Genomic DNA, 18,372 nt, shown 5'->3' with positions numbered 1-18,372 from the left:
CATAACATTTTACACCTTTGCGTCATAACATTTTACACCTTTGCATCATAACATTTTACACCTTTGCATCATAACATTTTACACCTTCGCATCATAACATTTTACACCTTTGCGTCATAACATTTTACACCTTTACGTCATAACATTTTACACCTTTGCATCATAACATTTTACACCTTTGCATCATAACATTTTACACCTTTGCGTCATAACATTTTACACCTTTGCATCATAACATTTTACACCTTTGCGTCATAACATTTTACACCTTTGCGTCATAACATTTTACACCTTTGCATCATAACATTTTACACTTTTGAATCATAAAATTTTACACCTTTGCGTCATAACATTTTACACCTTTGCATCATAACATTTTACACCTTTGCATCATAACATTTTACACCTTTGCGTCATAACATTTTACACCTTTGCATCATAACATTTTACACCTTTGCATCATAACATTTTACACCTTTGCGTCATAACATTTTACACCTTTGCGTCATAACATTTTACACCTTTGCATCATAACATTTTACACCTTTGCATCATAACATTTTACACCTTCGCATCATAACATTTTACACCTTTGCGTCATAACATTTTACACCTTTACGTCATAACATTTTACACCTTTGCATCATAACATTTTACACCTTTGCATCATAACATTTTACACCTTTGCGTCATAACATTTTACACCTTTGCGTCATAACATTTTACACCTTTGCATCATAACATTTTACACCTTTGCATCATAACATTTTACACCTTCGCATCATAACATTTTACACCTTTGCGTCATAACATTTTACACCTTTGCATCATAACATTTTACACCTTTGCATCATAACATTTTACACCTTTGCATCATAACATTTTACACCTTTGCGTCATAACATTTTACACCTTTGCGTCATAACATTTTACACCTTCGCATCATAACATTTTACACCTTTGCGTCATAACATTTTACACCTTTGCGTCATAACATTTTACACCTTCGCATCATAACATTTTACACCTTTGCATCATAACATTTTACACCTTTGCGTCATAACATTTTACACCTTTGCATCATAACATTTTACACTTTTGCATCATAACATTTTACACCTTTGCATCATAACATTTTACACCTTTGCATCATAACATTTTACACCTTTGCATCATAACATTTTACACCTTTGCGTCATAACATTTTACACCTTTACGTCATAACATTTTACACCTTCGCATCATAACATTTTACACCTTTGCATCATAACATTTTACACCTTTGCGTCATAACATTTTACACCTTTGCATCATAACATTTTACACTTTTGCATCATAACATTTTACACCTTTGCATCATAACATTTTACACCTTTGCATCATAACATTTTACACCTTTGCATCATAACATTTTACACCTTTGCGTCATAACATTTTACACCTTTACGTCATAACATTTTACACCTTTGCATCATAACATTTTACACCTTTGCATCATAACATTTTACACCTTTGCATCATAACATTTTACACCTTTGCATCATAACATTTTACACCTTCGCATCATAACATTTTACACCTTTGCATCATAACATTTTACACCTTTGCGTCATAACATTTTACACCTTTGCATCATAACATTTTACACTTTTGCATCATAACATTTTACACCTTTGCATCATAACATTTTACACCTTTGCATCATAACATTTTACACCTTTGCATCATAACATTTTACACCTTTGCGTCATAACATTTTACACCTTTACGTCATAACATTTTACACCTTTGCATCATAACATTTTACACCTTTGCATCATAACATTTTACACCTTTGCGTCATAACATTTTACACCTTTGCGTCATAACATTTTACACCTTTGCATCATAACATTTTACACCTTTGCATCGTAACATTTTACACCTTTGCATCATAACATTTTACACCTTTGTATCATAACATTTTACACCTTTGCATCATAACATTTTACACCTTTGCATCATAACATTTTACACCTTTGCATCATAACATTTTACACCTTTGCATCGTAACATTTTACACCTTTGCATCATAACATTTTACACCTTTGCATCATAACATTTTACACCTTTGCATCATAACATTTTACACCTTTGCGTCATAACATTTTACACCTTTGCGTCATAACATTTTACACCTTTGCATCATAACATTTTACACCTTTGCATCGTAACATTTTACACCTTTGCATCATAACATTTTGCACCTTTGTATCATAACATTTTACACCTTTGCATCATAACATTTTACACCTTTGCGTCATAACATTTTACACCTTTGCGTCATAACATTTTACACCTTTGCATCATAACATTTTACACCTTTGCGTCATAACATTTTACACCTTTGCGTCATAACATTTTACACCTTTGCGTCATAACATTTTACACCTTTGCATCATAACATTTTACACCTTTGCATCATAACATTTTACACCTTTGCATCATAACATTTTACACCTTTGTATCATAACATTTTACACCTTTGCATCATAACATTTTACACCTTTGCATCATAACATTTTACACCTTTGCATCGTAACATTTTGCACCTTTGCATCATAACATTTTACACCTTTGCATCATAACATTTTACACCTTTGTATCATAACATTTTACACCTTTGCATCATAACATTTTACACCTTTGCATCATAACATTTTACACCTTTGCGTCATAACATTTTACACCTTTGCGTCATAACATTTTACACCTTTGCGTCATAACGGCTATGATAAAAGCATAGTCCTGGCTTGTTTGAATGACGATTATGGTGTGGAGATGGTGAGCAATCTTTGTAGCGGCGTCTGGGTAAATGTGACCTACTTGCACTTAGTTTTATAACCTCTCTGATGAGATGCTAAATAGTGTCAAGTATACCCACAAATATGACGTCTCAGCTTGCATCCCTAGCAGCCGCAGAAATGTAAAGGCTGTGGCTTGTGGCTGAGGGATGGACAAGGTAGTGAAGTCCATCATTTTATCCGCTGATGCCGCTATTACGTCAAGGGAATGCTTCTCCAGCATGAGTGCCAGAGTTGCTTTTGCTTGTTATGGCAGCCTCAAAAAGAAAAGCTGCTTCATGAGGGCGCTGTCAGTGGGGACATCTTCTGCCAGCTCCCTCATTTGTCAGAGCAACTCACTTGGCAGCGGCCCAAAAATTTCATCATGGACCAACATGGGTTCGAAAATTTAAAAAGAACATTGTCATGAAAACACAAGAAATAAAACAAAAGGGGAAAAATATGTTAAAAGACAAAAATAAAAATAAAAAATGGTGAAATATACTTTTAAAGATCCTAAAATAGATGAAGATAGATGTGTGCGTATTTTAAATTGGAGTCAAGTGACTACTTAGAGGTTTTTGTTTGGCCAAAGAGAAAAATATCACGAAAAAGATTTATTTTTTTTTTAGGAAAAAATTGGTTCAGTGTGTTTCCTTAATTCTTTTGTGATGAAGAAAAAGTGCCTGGCTGAAGAATCGTTCCTGACAGTGGTAAATAGTCCCTTAAGGGACTTTTGAATCAATGCGCCCTGGTAGCTGACTGATCAGTGCATGGCTGCATCAGTCAGCAAGAGGGCATTAATCCATAAAAAAATAGTCTGGTGCCAAATCTTTTAATATTTACTCATAATTTTCTCTTCTTTCATTGATGAGACTGGGAACTTCTATACATTTTCCACATTTTGTTGTAAAGGCAAGCAGTGTCCACCAGTAAACACAAGTAACCACCTCAAAACAGCAGTAACACCATGACCACAGGCAATTGGCAGTTGCAAAGGAGCCAGCGCTTACCAGTAGACGCCAGTACCCACAAGTTATTGCCCCAAACAAGTCAGTAACCACCAGTACTGAAAATTACAACCAGTGGCTTTCACTAGCTGCCACTGCAAGACAATGTCCGACAGTGGAAGCCAGATGATTTCATTTTAGCCACAGCTGCCAGTCCCTGCTATTTTCCGGGGATGTCAGTAGCCCCCATTAACAACCGTAGTTTAATTTGTTTTTAGGTGTGTGTGTGGGGGGGATCCTTTATTGAATCTGTTTTGGCGTTGTGTTATCCTTTCATCGGGCAACGTGGTAAGAGTCATCAGAATGTTTGATAATATGACTTTTTTTTGTTATTATCATTAATTTACTTAAATCCTAAATAAAAGAGAATGAATAAAAAAATAGAATAGGATTTATTTGCGTTTACAAGTAATATTATGCACACACATCAATTCTTCCAAATGTATAAAATGAAAGAAATACCAAGAAAAACACTGAAAGAACTAGTCTGGAAGAAATAAGACTGACACATAATTTCACTTTGGTGTTTTATTTTCTAGGGAGATCGCATGTGGTCCTTTGCCGTGGGGTTGTTCCTCATTGACATTTCACCTAAGAGTTTACGTCTCACAGCTACTTATGGGTTAACATCCGGAGTGATGCTCTTTTTGTTGGGAGCAATTATTGGCGACTGGGTAGACAAGACAGAGCGTTTGAAGGGTAAATAAAATTTCGGTTTCATTCATCATTTAATAAACATTTCTTTTGAGAAGAATTTTTCGTTACAATTTTGTATCACTTTATTTGCTTTTCATGTTTCTTTTTAAAGAATGAAGATATGATATTATCATTATTATTATAATTATTGACGATATGATATTATCATTACATTATCATTATTATTATAATTATTGAAGATATGATATTATCATTATATTATCATTATTATTATAATTATTGAAGATATGATACTATCATTACATTATCATTATTATTATAATTATTGAAGATATGATACTATCATTACATTATCATTATTATTATAATTATTGAAGATATGATACTATCATTACATTATCATTATTATTAAAATTATTGAAGATATGATATTATCATTACATTATCATCATTATTATAATTATTGAAGATATGATATTATCATTACATTATCATCATTATTATAATTATTGAAGATATGATATTATCATTACATTATCATCATTATTATAATTATTGAAGATATGATATTATCATTACATTATCATTATTATTATAATTATTGAAGTTATGATATTATCATTACATTATCATTATTATTATAATTATTGAAGATATGATATTATCATTACATTATTATTATTATGATTATAATTATTGAAGATATATTATCATTACATTATTATTATTATTATGATTATTGAAGATATGATATTATCATTACATTATTAGCATTATTATTATTATTATTTGAGATATGATATTATAATTACATTATTATTATTATTATTTTTATTATTATTATTATTATTATTATTATTATTATTATTATTATTATTATAATTATTGGAGATATATTATCATTACATTATTATTATTATTATTATTATTATTATTATAATTATTAAAGATATGATATTATCATTACATTATTACCATTATTATTATAATTACTGAAGATATGATATTATCATTACATTATTATTATTATTATTATTATTATTATTTAAAGATATGATATTATCATTACATTATTATTATTATTATAATTATTGAAGATATAATATTATCATTACCATATTATTATTATTGAAGATATGATATTACCATAAAACTATTATTATTATTATTATTATTATTATTATTATTATTATTATTATTATTATTATTGAAGATATAATATTATCATAAAATTATTATTATTTTTATTATTATTACTGAAGATATGATATTATCATTACATTATTATTAATATTATTATTGAAGATATGATATCATTACATTATTATTATTATTATTATAATTGAAGATATGATATTATCATTACATTATTATTATTATACTTATTGAATATATGATATTATCATTACATTATTATTATAATTATTGAAGATATGATATGATCTTTACATTATTATTACTATTATTATTATTATAAGTATTATTATTGAAGGTATATTATCATTACATTATTATTATTGTTATAAGTATTGAAGATATGATATTATCATTGCATTATTATTATTATTATTATTATTGAAGATATGATATTATTACTAAATCATTATTATTATTATTATTATTATTATTATTATTATTATTATTATTGAAGGTATGATATTATCATTAAATTATTATTATTATTATTATTATTATCATTATTATTGAAGATATGATATTATCCTTGAATTAATATTATTATTATTATTATTATTATTATTGAAGATATGATATTATCATTACATTATTATTATAATTGAAGATATTATATTACAATTAAACTATTATTATTATTATTATTGAAGATATGATACTATCATTAAATTAATTATTATTATTATTATTATTATTATTATTACTGAAGATATGATATTATCATTACATTATTATTATAATTAGAGATATTATATTATCATTGCATCATTATTATTATTATTATTATTATTATTATTATTATTATTATTATTGGAGATATGATATAATCATTACATTGTTATCATTATTATAATTTTTGAAGATATGATATCATCATCACATAATCATTATTATTATACTTATTGATGATATGATATTATCATTACATTATTATTATTATTATTATTTTATTATTATTATTGAAGATATGATATTATCATTATATTATTATTATAAATAATGTAAGATATGATATTATCACTTCATTATTATTACTATTATTATTATTATTATTATTATTATGATTATTGGAGATATGATATAATCATTACATTATTATCATTATTATAATATTTGAAGATGTGATATTATCATTACATTATTATTATTAAAGATATATTATCATTAAATTATTATCATTATTATTATTATTTAAGATATTATATTATCATTACATTATTATTATTATAATTATTATTATTATTGGAGATATTATATTATCATTAAATATTAATATTATTGTAATTATTGAACATATGATATTATCATAACATTATTATTATTATATTCATTGAAGATATGATATTATCATTTAACTATTATTATTATTATTATTATTATTAATATTATTATTTATATTGTAGATATGATATTATCATTAAATTATTATTATTATTATTTATATTATTGAAGATATGATATTATCATTACATTATTATTATAATTATTATTATTAATAATATTGAAGATATGATATTATCATTACACTATTATTATTATTATTACTATTATTGGAGATATGATATTATCATTACATTATTATCATTATTATTATAATTATTGAATGATATGATATTATCGTTACATTATTATTATACTTATTGAAGATATGATATTATCATTACACTATTATTATTATAATTATTGAAGATATGATATTATCATTCATCATTATTATTATAATTATTGAACATATGATATTATCACTACATTATACTTACTATTATTATTATTATTATTATTATTATTGAAGATTTTATCATTACATTATTATTATTGTTATAGTTTTTGAAGATATGATATTACTATTATTATTATTGAAGATATGATATTATAATTAAATGATTACATATGTTATTATTATTATTATTGAAGATATGATATTATTACATTATTATTATTATCATTATTATTATTATTTTGTTTATTGGATATAGGATATTAGCATAACATTATTATTATTGTTATTATTATTTAAGATATGATATTATCATTACATTATTATTATTATCATTATTGAAGATATGATATTATAATTACATTATTATTGTTATCATTATTGAAGATATGATATTATCATTACATTATTATTGCTATTATTATTATTATTATTATTATTGAAGAAATTATATCATCATTACATTATTATTATTATTATTATTATTATTATTATTATTATTATTATTATTATTGAAGATATGATATTATCATTACATTATTATTATTATTATTATTATTATTATTATTATTGAAGATATGATATTATCATTACATTATTATTATTAATATTATTATTATTCTTGAAGATATTATTATTATTATTATCATTAGTTAAGATATGATATTATCATTACATTATTATCATTATTATTATTGAAGATATGATATTATCATTACATTATTATTATTATTATTGAAGATATGATATCATCATTACATTATTATTATTATTATTATTATTATTATTATTATTATTATTATTATACTTATGTAAGATATGATATTACATTGCATTATTATTATATTTATTAAGATATGATATCATCATTACATTGTTATTATTATTATTGTTGAAGATATGATATTATCATTACACTATTAATATTATAATTATTGAAGATATGATATTGTAATTACATTATTATTATTATTACTATTATTATTACTGAAGATATGATATTATCATTACATTATTATTATTATTATTATTATTATTATTATTATAATTGTTGAAGATATGATATTATCATTCCATTATTATTATTATTATTATTATTATTATTATTATTATTATTATTATTATTGAAGATATCATATTATCATTACATTATGATTAATTTTATAATTATAGAAGATATTATATTATCATTACATTATTATTATTATTATTATTATTATTGTTATTGGAGATATGATATTATTATTTCATTATTATTATTATCATTATTGAAGATATTATATCATCATAACATTATTATTATTGAAGATATGATATTATCATTATATTAATATTATTATTATAATAAGTGATATGATATTTTCATTACATTATTATTATTACTATTATTATTGAAGATATGATATTGTCATTACATTATTTTTATTATTATGATTATTGGAGATTTGATATTACCATTACATTATTATTATTATTATTGTTATTATTATTATTATTGAAGATATGATATCATCATTACATTATTATTATAAATATTATTGAAGATATGATATTATCATTACATTATTCTTGTTAATAATATTATTAATATTATTGAAGATATGATATTATCATTACATTATTATTATTATTATTATTATTATCATTATTGAAGGTATGATATTATTATTACATTATTATTATTATAATTATTGAAGATATGATATTATCATTACATTATTATTATTATTATTATTGAAGATATGATATTATCATTACATCATTATTATTATGATTATTATTATTATTGGAGATATGATATTATCATTTCATTATTATGATTTTTATCTTTATTGAAGATATGATATCCTCATTACATTATTATTATTATTGAAGATATGATATTATCATTACATTATTATAATTATAATTATTGAAGATATGATATTATCATTATATTAATATTATTATTATTATAATTATTGAGTATATGATATTATCATTACATTATTATTATTATTATTATTATTATTATTATTATTATTATTGAAGATATGATATTATTATTACTGAAAATGACAGAGAAAATTTGTTTTATTTGTTTATTTGAATACTTTTCGAACACAGATATTTTATTACCTAAAAGATAAAACTCATTTTTATGGTACTATTTTTATACTATCACCATTTTTTATTCCATTTTTATTCTTACATTTATTCTTAGACACTCAGAAAACATATGTAACATTTTGTTATATTAAAAGAATAAATATTATTAAATAATAAAATTTCAAAAATATATTTGGACCCAAATTATTGCCACAAATGAAGGTAAAAAGTAAATCACAATGTATATTAACTTCACTTATTCTACTTTCTTTTGCAAAATCGATTCTGATTAAATTTTAGAATCAAACTAGAAACTAATATTATGCCCTAAGTCTAACAGTGATGTATTTTGTGCCAAAATATGTAATTTAAAATATGGCCAGGTTGATGGCGACTAAAAGGATTTTATCATTAAGTTTGTTGCATCCTAAAGAGATGCTGCTCCTCAAATTCCACTGTATGCATTAACTGCACATAAACACACATTGGTAGCAATCTTTTGTTCATACGTCCATGTTGGCTTGGTCATGTTTTACATAATTCTGCTGACAAATTTTCAGTCCAATCTATGGTGCCAAATCTATTTCAACATTGGCAGAAGTAGTGAGAGGGGACAGATTAAAACATGGCTGACAACAGTGAAAGTTCACCTTGAGACAGTCACTAGTCATCAGATCTTTAGTCTGACAGTGGCATTATGAATATCTGGAGATTGTAAGATTTTGGAGACTGTGCAACATCTAATGAAGATGCTGTTCAAATCAGGGAAGAGGATGACCCAACCTTTGTTGGTGATATCCAACACAAGCAAGTAAGACTTGTTACTTCCATGGCTTTCAAGGTTCTCATCCTGCTTCTTCCAGGGACAAATAACTGTTTCATGAGGCTGTATGGAGATGAGCTTTCCAATCCAAGCTCCTAACTTTACATCATCAACGATCTGTTCCTCATCTAGCATCAATTGAAATGGATGGCTCTCGTCTTGGGGAGGCTTCATGTTTTGACAAGTTCCTGGGTTTGACCTTTACTCCTGATCTGAAATGGAACATGTATATCAAGTCTGTTGCCCGGGCTGCTGGGAAAATGGTGGGATCCTTCTACCGATCCAGAAGATATCTCACCCCTGATGCAATTCTCTATCTGTATAAAAGCCAAGTACGTCCAAAGATCGAGTACTGCTGCCACATCTGGACTGGAGCTTAAAAAAAACAGCCTATCCTGCCTTGACAAAGTACAAAATAGACTGTGGCTTAGTGGGGGATGCTCTCTTCTCTTCCCTGCAACCTCTCTCACACAGAAGAGACGTTGCGAGCCTGTCTTTGTTTTATTGTTATTTCCATGGCAAGTGCTCGTTCGAGCTTTAATCTCTGGTCCCCGCTCGTCAGCTCTTCATGATAAAACACCCGTCTAGCTAAAACCACTGTCAGTAATTTCCCCCCACTCTTTATCTGTGCCTAAATCAAAACGTAGATTCCATGAACATAGCTTTTTTCTGAGAAGTGCACGCCTGTGGAATTCTCTTCCATTTGCCTGTTTCCCACCTGACTACAACTTGGACGTCTTCAAGTCCAACATAAACAAATTCCTGATTAATCGCCGCCTTAAGTAAGGCACTATTAAATCTCCAATACCAACTATTAGTACAATATTATTCCATTGATTATTGTACACAAAATAACCCTTATCTCCGAGTGGCTTCCGGGCCTTGATAAATGGTTATCCCCATGTAAAAAAAAAAAAAAATCCTCTGATGCCAACCTCAACTGTGAAAATCTTGGTTTTGAATCCAGTGTCTTTCAGATGTCTGTCCAAGTCGGCATGCTTTTCTGCCTTGTAAACATGGTCATCTATATTCTTAATTTAGTAGGTATAGTAAGTTTGATCAGGAGGGTCTCCTTAGAATTCTGTGAATGGAGCACTACCCTGAGTCTCAAACTGGTCTTTTGTTAACTTCTAGATCTGAAAGATCTGCAACAAACTTCAAATCATCTGCTTCACCCATTTGTTGTAATCAGCTACATTTTAAACACATATCCTGAGTTTTCTGTGTTGTCTTTTACTCTTGATAATATAAAATTTAACTACTTCAGCAAGTTCCTTTATGCAGTTCTTTGTTTAGGTTATTTTTCCCCGAGCATTTAAAACATTCATCTGTTATGAATAAAATAGAATGAAAAGTTTGTCTACGATAAATCGTCTTCAATATTGTTTTGTGCTAAAAATAAAAGTATATAAACGTGAAGAAGCATCGCCTCTCCTGAAATAAAAAAAGGAAACAAAACGAATAAAGAAATGAAAAGCATTACAGCTTTACAACTGGGTAATATTACAAATATAAAACCAATTATAACATATGATATCAAAGTGATTGTATTCATCCGGTGTTACTTGGGTGTTTTTTTTTTTTACTTTATTATTTTTTAAACTACGCCATTTGATAAAATCATTATTTTTTACAGGATTTGCAAAATTATATTGTATGATTATGGCATCGCTTCGTCATTAAGTTATCAATTGAAGCAAATTGTTATAAAAATTCAAACAAGTTAAAATAATCTCTATGCGATCATTGGATGGAAATAACTTTGAAAACTTTCAATGGCTTTAAAATTCATGTATTCAAGTATGAAAATACATAACTTTTAAAGCCAAATTAACTTCAAGAATTTTCAGTCTTCCTTTTTGATAATAACTAACTTGCTTACAAATGCGTTGCAGTGGATCTAATTTTAAAAAAGTATTTTTTAAAATAGGATTAAAAATATTAATTTATTTTATGCTATTGCATTGTTGACTTAACTACAAAATCGATTAATAGTAAAAGCTAATTCAATATGCAATGAATAAAAGTTATAGTAATGCAATACACAAACACCTAGCAAAATGTCTGATAATGTTCTTAATACAGAGATGTACAAGAACTGCATCTTCTTGGAACTGGAAATGATCATTCTCTGTTTAATGCTGATGATTGTTGTATACATGTTGCAAACGTGAGCCAATGTCAGAATTGCACCTGTGCACAATTTGCAGAACACGACATTTGTAGACCCCCCTCACCAAAAAAAAAAAAACAACCCTGCTCAAACACATGGTGCTGCTAACGATGTTTACCATGTACAGCCGGTCCTTCATTGCTAGCTTGCGTTTTACCATGCCATTTGTGCATGCCCCCCATCAACATCGCAATGCTGACTGCAGATCAAGGCGACTTAAATCTGTCTCACTCCCTTCCTGTATCTCTCCACCCATACAAAGTGACTGTTTGACTACTCACTAGGAGACATATGTCCTCCTGACATCTATTTTATATGGCCTTCCGCTGCAATGAATACTCATGCTTAATGTCCGATGATATTGCTTCATTCTGTTTGTTTTGTTTTTCATTTCAAGCTGATCTCTTTCGCTTTTGCTTCACATTTTCTTTCTAAAGAAATATCCAACTGTTAGACATTGGTATTCTTCCTCTCAATGATTTTATTAAGATGCTTAATGGCCTTTTCTTGCAGATTATTGACTTTAAAGAGTTTTGTGATTCTTTGAAAATTATATCGTGTCTATAGTTTGAATTTCCAATATGATAATCAATTTCTTTAATGGATAATTCTAATTAATATGGATTTTACTTGTGATTCTTGTCGTCATCTTATGACGAGTTCGAATATTGATAAAAATAGAAAAACGACTCAATAATGTTCAAAGGTTAAAGTAAAACTCATTCTTTTATAAATATACAAATTGGTGTTATGTTTTCGTATTCTTCTTTAAAAGCTTCTATTATAAACGCTTTTTCGGTTATTTAATACCAAAATACAACCTACTGTAAATAATTCATTGTATATGATTAATTGAATATAAGTTGCTATTAAAATCATATCTGTGAGGAATTGAGGATTCATACTTTTCTTAGTCATATTAACGTGTAAATGACCACAATGAATCTGATAAGATTTGAACTACTACTACTACTACTACTACTACTACTACTACTACTTTATCTTTTGTGGCCATACCATCACAAGTATTCTCTTCTGCACACATCTCTTAACACTGTCCAGATTTAATCTTGGTTTAAGGTCATCATATCTAATTCTGGCTTTAAGACTCACAATACACATTTATTGTATTATTCTGATAGCATTTCTCTCCATGCAGCACATGTCCTCAACTCTTACTGGCCAGGTTTCACTTCCATATATCATCACACTGCATACATATTCTTGATAGACTCTTCCCTTAGTCAACAGTGGTGGTTAGTAACAATAGAAATTTTTTTTGAATTTATTCTTTCCACTCTTGCAATAACACCAGCATCTGCCCTACTCTCTGCCTGAACTGGTATCACTAAGGCAATAAAACTTCTAGACAACCTCAGTAATTTCACTACTTATACTTTGTCTACATTTGAGTTCTCGCCCATTATTGTTCTGGGGTAGTTAACATGCATATATCTATGATAGTGTGGATTCGTCTGGCACTATATAAGCCAGACATTTCTGCCGTCGAGCAGAGAGCACACACATAGTTTAATGCCTCTCAGTGAACACCAGGACTATTTCCCCTTAATATTGTTACCTCCAAAAAGGACCACCACATTGGCGATATATGGATTTGAAAACGGACCAACAAGAATCTCCTTTGTATAAACGATCAACAAACTCGTATTTTTCTACCTTTGAAAAAGTAAAGATTGGCTCCACAAAGTTTTTTCAACAATGAAAAACGACCTCACCTCTGAAAAGTTTATTTTTCAAAAAGCCGTGAGTAGAAAAATATCTACAATGCTGGGTTCTAAGAATTGACCTAATCCATTTCTAACTTTTGGTTTTCAAATTTGAAAGAAGACATTTTTATTGTCTTAGAATGTTTTTCTTTATCCAAAAGCCTTAATTTTTGGACTGTTTGTTGAAAGTGAACATTTTTGGTTTTAAACACGCAAACGAAAAAAAAAAAAAAAGGAAAAATAGAAATTAGCTTTTTCTTGCAGGCTAGCTGACTTTCGCTTGTGAAAATATCTTAATTTTTCCTCTTTGCAGGAAGCCATTTTCGTTTTACAGTATACATTTGAAAAAATTTTTTTATTACTGTGACCTAAAAATTTCTCTGTCGATAGTCTGTATGATTTTCGTTTTCTCGGTAAAACAACGAGGAAAGAAAAAATGTATATAAACTATATGAAGGATCAAAACTGCATTCACTCTATTACGAGAATTCAGGACAAGAACGTGAATACTCAACTGGATTTTTGCTATGAAAAGGGATTTCTATTCGTTTTATTATTCCAAATTTTTTTAGACTCAAAATTCTTTGTATTTTTTTTTCTTCTCGAAAGAGTTAAAATAATTCTCAATTGTCTTTTGTTCTCTGTGGAAAATTGAAAATTTTTTCTTTTAAAACCACATGTACGTGACTTTTTTTTCTTCGTGAATATTAATTTGTCATATCGTCTCCATAAAATCACGATTTTTCTGTTTAGCATTTCTTAGACTTAGATTTGTCTTGTGAGTCTATTTTTCAAAATGGAAGAGCTTTCAAGTCAACTAGTTGAAATGATACTTTACAGCAGACTCAGATTTTGGAATTACAGAAACAAAGAGAAGAAGAAAGAGAAAGAAAAGAGGAATAAAGAGAAAGAAAAGACGAGAAGGAGAAAAAGAAGTGGAAAGAGAAAAAAAGAAGAGAAAGAGAAGAGGAAAGAAGGTAATTCAGCGAAAAATACTGGAAATGCAGATGCAGGGAAAGACAGAATTGGAATTACTAACTAAAGTAATAGCGAAGAAAAACAGCAACGAGTCCGACCAGAATGTTTTTTCCCAAACCATGATCTGGTCAGCATTAGAAACATTTCACTATCGTCTGGAAAAGGAGTGGACATTTGAAGCCTATTTTCGCAGATTTGGTGACATATTCAGGATTGATCGTAAATCATGGAGTGAGCAGATAAAGGTTCATCTTTTATTACAAAAATTGGGAGCTGCGGAACTTAATAAGTTCGTGGACTGCATCATCCCTAAACAGATGAGTGAATTGTCCTTCGACAAGACTGAAATCTTTGATGGAATTATACTGTCCAAAAATCAGCTTATACTATAAAAGATGGAAATGCATCAACCTGACACGCAAAGAAGACCAAGATTACACAATATTTGCTTCAGTCATAAATAAACACTGTGACGACTTCAGGCTATAAACTTTAAGGTCCTAATTTTCATTCAAGACTTAGTGTCGACCAAGGATGCTGAACTCAGATGCCAGACACTAAACAGGTTGGAAAGGGAACCAAATACAACCCTTCAATAATTGGCTGAGGAATGCCAAAGAAGCATCTTGGAGAAGCAAGACTCCAAAAATATAGAAGAGGCAGGTGTAGCACACATTAGAAAGGTATGAAGTAACAAAATCTCTTACTCTGCAAACAGTCGAATGAAAACCAAACATAACCCTCTGGAAAAATCCCAAAAGAAGCCTGAGTTATCCCATTATCCATGCCAAGGATGTGGAGAACTGCACTGGCAGAAGGATTGTCCATACTGATCCTGGAAATTGATTGGTGCAGACACAACGGACACAAAGCCTCACATTGCAGAGCAAAAGAGCTATGTAAAAACAATGAGGACTCAAGCAGAGGATAAAAAAGTATGGAAGTACATGATGGTAAAAATTGAGGACAAGAATGTTAGACTTCAGTTTGACAGTGGTTCGAATTTGTCCAACATAAACCACCATACTTAGTGCAAAATCAGAAAACCGAAGGTGATGAGAACCAAGAAAGTTGCTCATTCAATAACTGGAGAAAGAATAAAATTTGAAGATGAGGTTACCACTAACATAACGCTGAAGGAAGAACACTTAATCTCAAGATGTTTGTATTAAAAAACACTATTAATCTTTTTGAGACAGCCTGGATTAAAAAATTTGAACTCTGGGACTCACCCATTAGCGATTTTTGTCAAAAAGTGAACAACCTTACAGCCGAAGCTGAAAAACTAAAGAAAGAATCGTTCTCCAACCATACCATACCATACTATTTGCCTCTATACAAAAGATTAACGTAGAACTAAACAGACTCGTCAAAGCAGGAATTTTGATCCCAATTGTCTACAGCGAGTGAGCTGCTCCCACTGTGTATGTAAAGAAAAAATTGAAGAATATCAGAGTCTGTGCAGACTTCTCGACTGGGTTGCATGCAGCACTTAAGGATTATCATTATCTGTTAGGAATGGTAGACGGCCCAATGCAGAAAGGTCCAAAGTAATAAAAAATATGCCTGAGCTATACAACCTGACAACACTGCCAAATTTTTTAGGCTTAATTAATTACTATCAAGTGTTCATTCCTAATATACACACATTGCGCACACCTTTAAATGAACTACTTAGGAAGAACAAGGTTTGGAACTGGACCACGGAATGCAAGATGACATTCGAAAAGCTAAAAGAGGTGCTCACATCAGAACTATTCCTGATCAATTACAACCCAGATTTAGACATTATCGTCACAAGTGATGTGAGTGCATATAGTATTGGCATGTGTATCTTTTGCATAAAATGGCCGATGGTTCTACGAAACCAATAGCAAATTGCTTGCAATAAATAGAGCCGAAGTGTGGACCATTGTCACTTATCACTCTCTCTAGAATTCCTTGTTCTCCAAATATTTGCTTTGTATGATGACTTCATGACTGGAGAACTCCTTCAGCAATCTCACAAATGGAAACTTGGAATAATAGTCAACAATGAGCATAAAATTGAAACCGTCGATATGAAATAAGTCAGTGACCACTATCTGCCATGGCCTCACAGGAATCTCATGGGGCATCAGCGCTTTTTGGTGCTGCTGACAAATGGTACATTGTTGTATCATGTTTTCTATGTCTTTGTTAATGTTGTGCCAGAAAACACAACCTTTTGCTCGGAGTTTACATTTCTCCATCCCCTGGTGTCCATAATGTATTTTCTGTAATACCTCTTGTTGCATTGATTTGGGTATTATTATTCGGTTTGATTTTAATAATATGCCATTTTCGATGGACAGTTCATCCCGATAGGGCCAATAAAGTCTCATATTTTTGTCCACTTCTCTGAGTGTGTCAGGCCAACCTCTTAAAATAATCTCCCTCAATTCACATAGTGTGGTATCCTAATTTGTTGCTTGGTTTAACTGAGCCAGTTTTTGGGTTGAAAATTGAACAAAATCTACCCTCAGGTCCAAGTCAATAGCTTCTTTAGCTTTTTTGGTTGGTAGCCTTGAGAATCCATCCACCAGTGCCATATCTTTCTCGGGGTGATATACGGTTGTCATGTCATATCCCTGCAAACATAACAGCATGCGTTGGAGGCGAGGTGGAGTTGCAATCAAATTTTTTAAGTTGATCATTTCCAGAGGCTTATGATCACTTTCCACCTGGAACGCACTTCCATGCATATAAGTCCGGAATCGTTCACAGCCAAAAACAACTGCAAGGAGCTCCTGCTCTATGTTGGCATAGCGTTGCTCAGTCTCTGTTAAAGATTTGAAGGATAGTGGCACCAAGTCCTGTACTTTACGCATCGACCCAGATAACAGTTTGCTGTGAAGTACGGCAGCAGCATATCTTTGCAAATGAGATCCTTGACTTGCTGGAGGGTCTCTGGTGATTTTCTGTCCACTGGTACTCCACTTCTTTTTTTAGATCTCTTAAAGGTGCTGTGACATCTGACAGGTGGGGAATGAAAGGTGGCATATGTGCTGATTCCCAGCACCCTCTGCAGGTCAATGGTGTTCAATGGACTAGGTAACATTTTCATTTCTGTTACCTTGCTGGGATCAGGGTACATACCATTCTGATCGTAAATTGCACCAAAAGAATTGATGGCATACTTTCCACGGTTGAAACAAAATCCTT

At 29.2% G+C, this 18,372-nt stretch overlaps 1 protein-coding gene across 2 annotated transcripts in view; it reads left to right on the top strand.

Moving 5' to 3' along the window:
- The window catches only part of LOC145291997 (ferroportin-like), a 260,890-nt gene that overhangs the window by 194,958 nt on the left and 47,560 nt on the right, over positions 1 to 18,372 (top strand). For both annotated transcript variants that reach the window (XM_080137974.1, XM_080137973.1), the window contains exon 3: positions 4,372 to 4,531. In XM_080137974.1, coding sequence (XP_079994100.1) covers positions 4,372 to 4,531 — 160 coding nt within the window. The remainder of the gene's footprint in view (positions 1 to 4,371; positions 4,532 to 18,372) is intronic.

This window comes from Euprymna scolopes, chromosome 13 (assembly GCF_053919585.1).
Source record: "Euprymna scolopes isolate OS-2025 chromosome 13, ASM5391958v1, whole genome shotgun sequence".
Taxonomy (NCBI): Eukaryota; Metazoa; Mollusca; class Cephalopoda; order Sepiida; family Sepiolidae; genus Euprymna; species Euprymna scolopes.
This window is presented reverse-complemented; position numbering and strand designations above follow the sequence as displayed.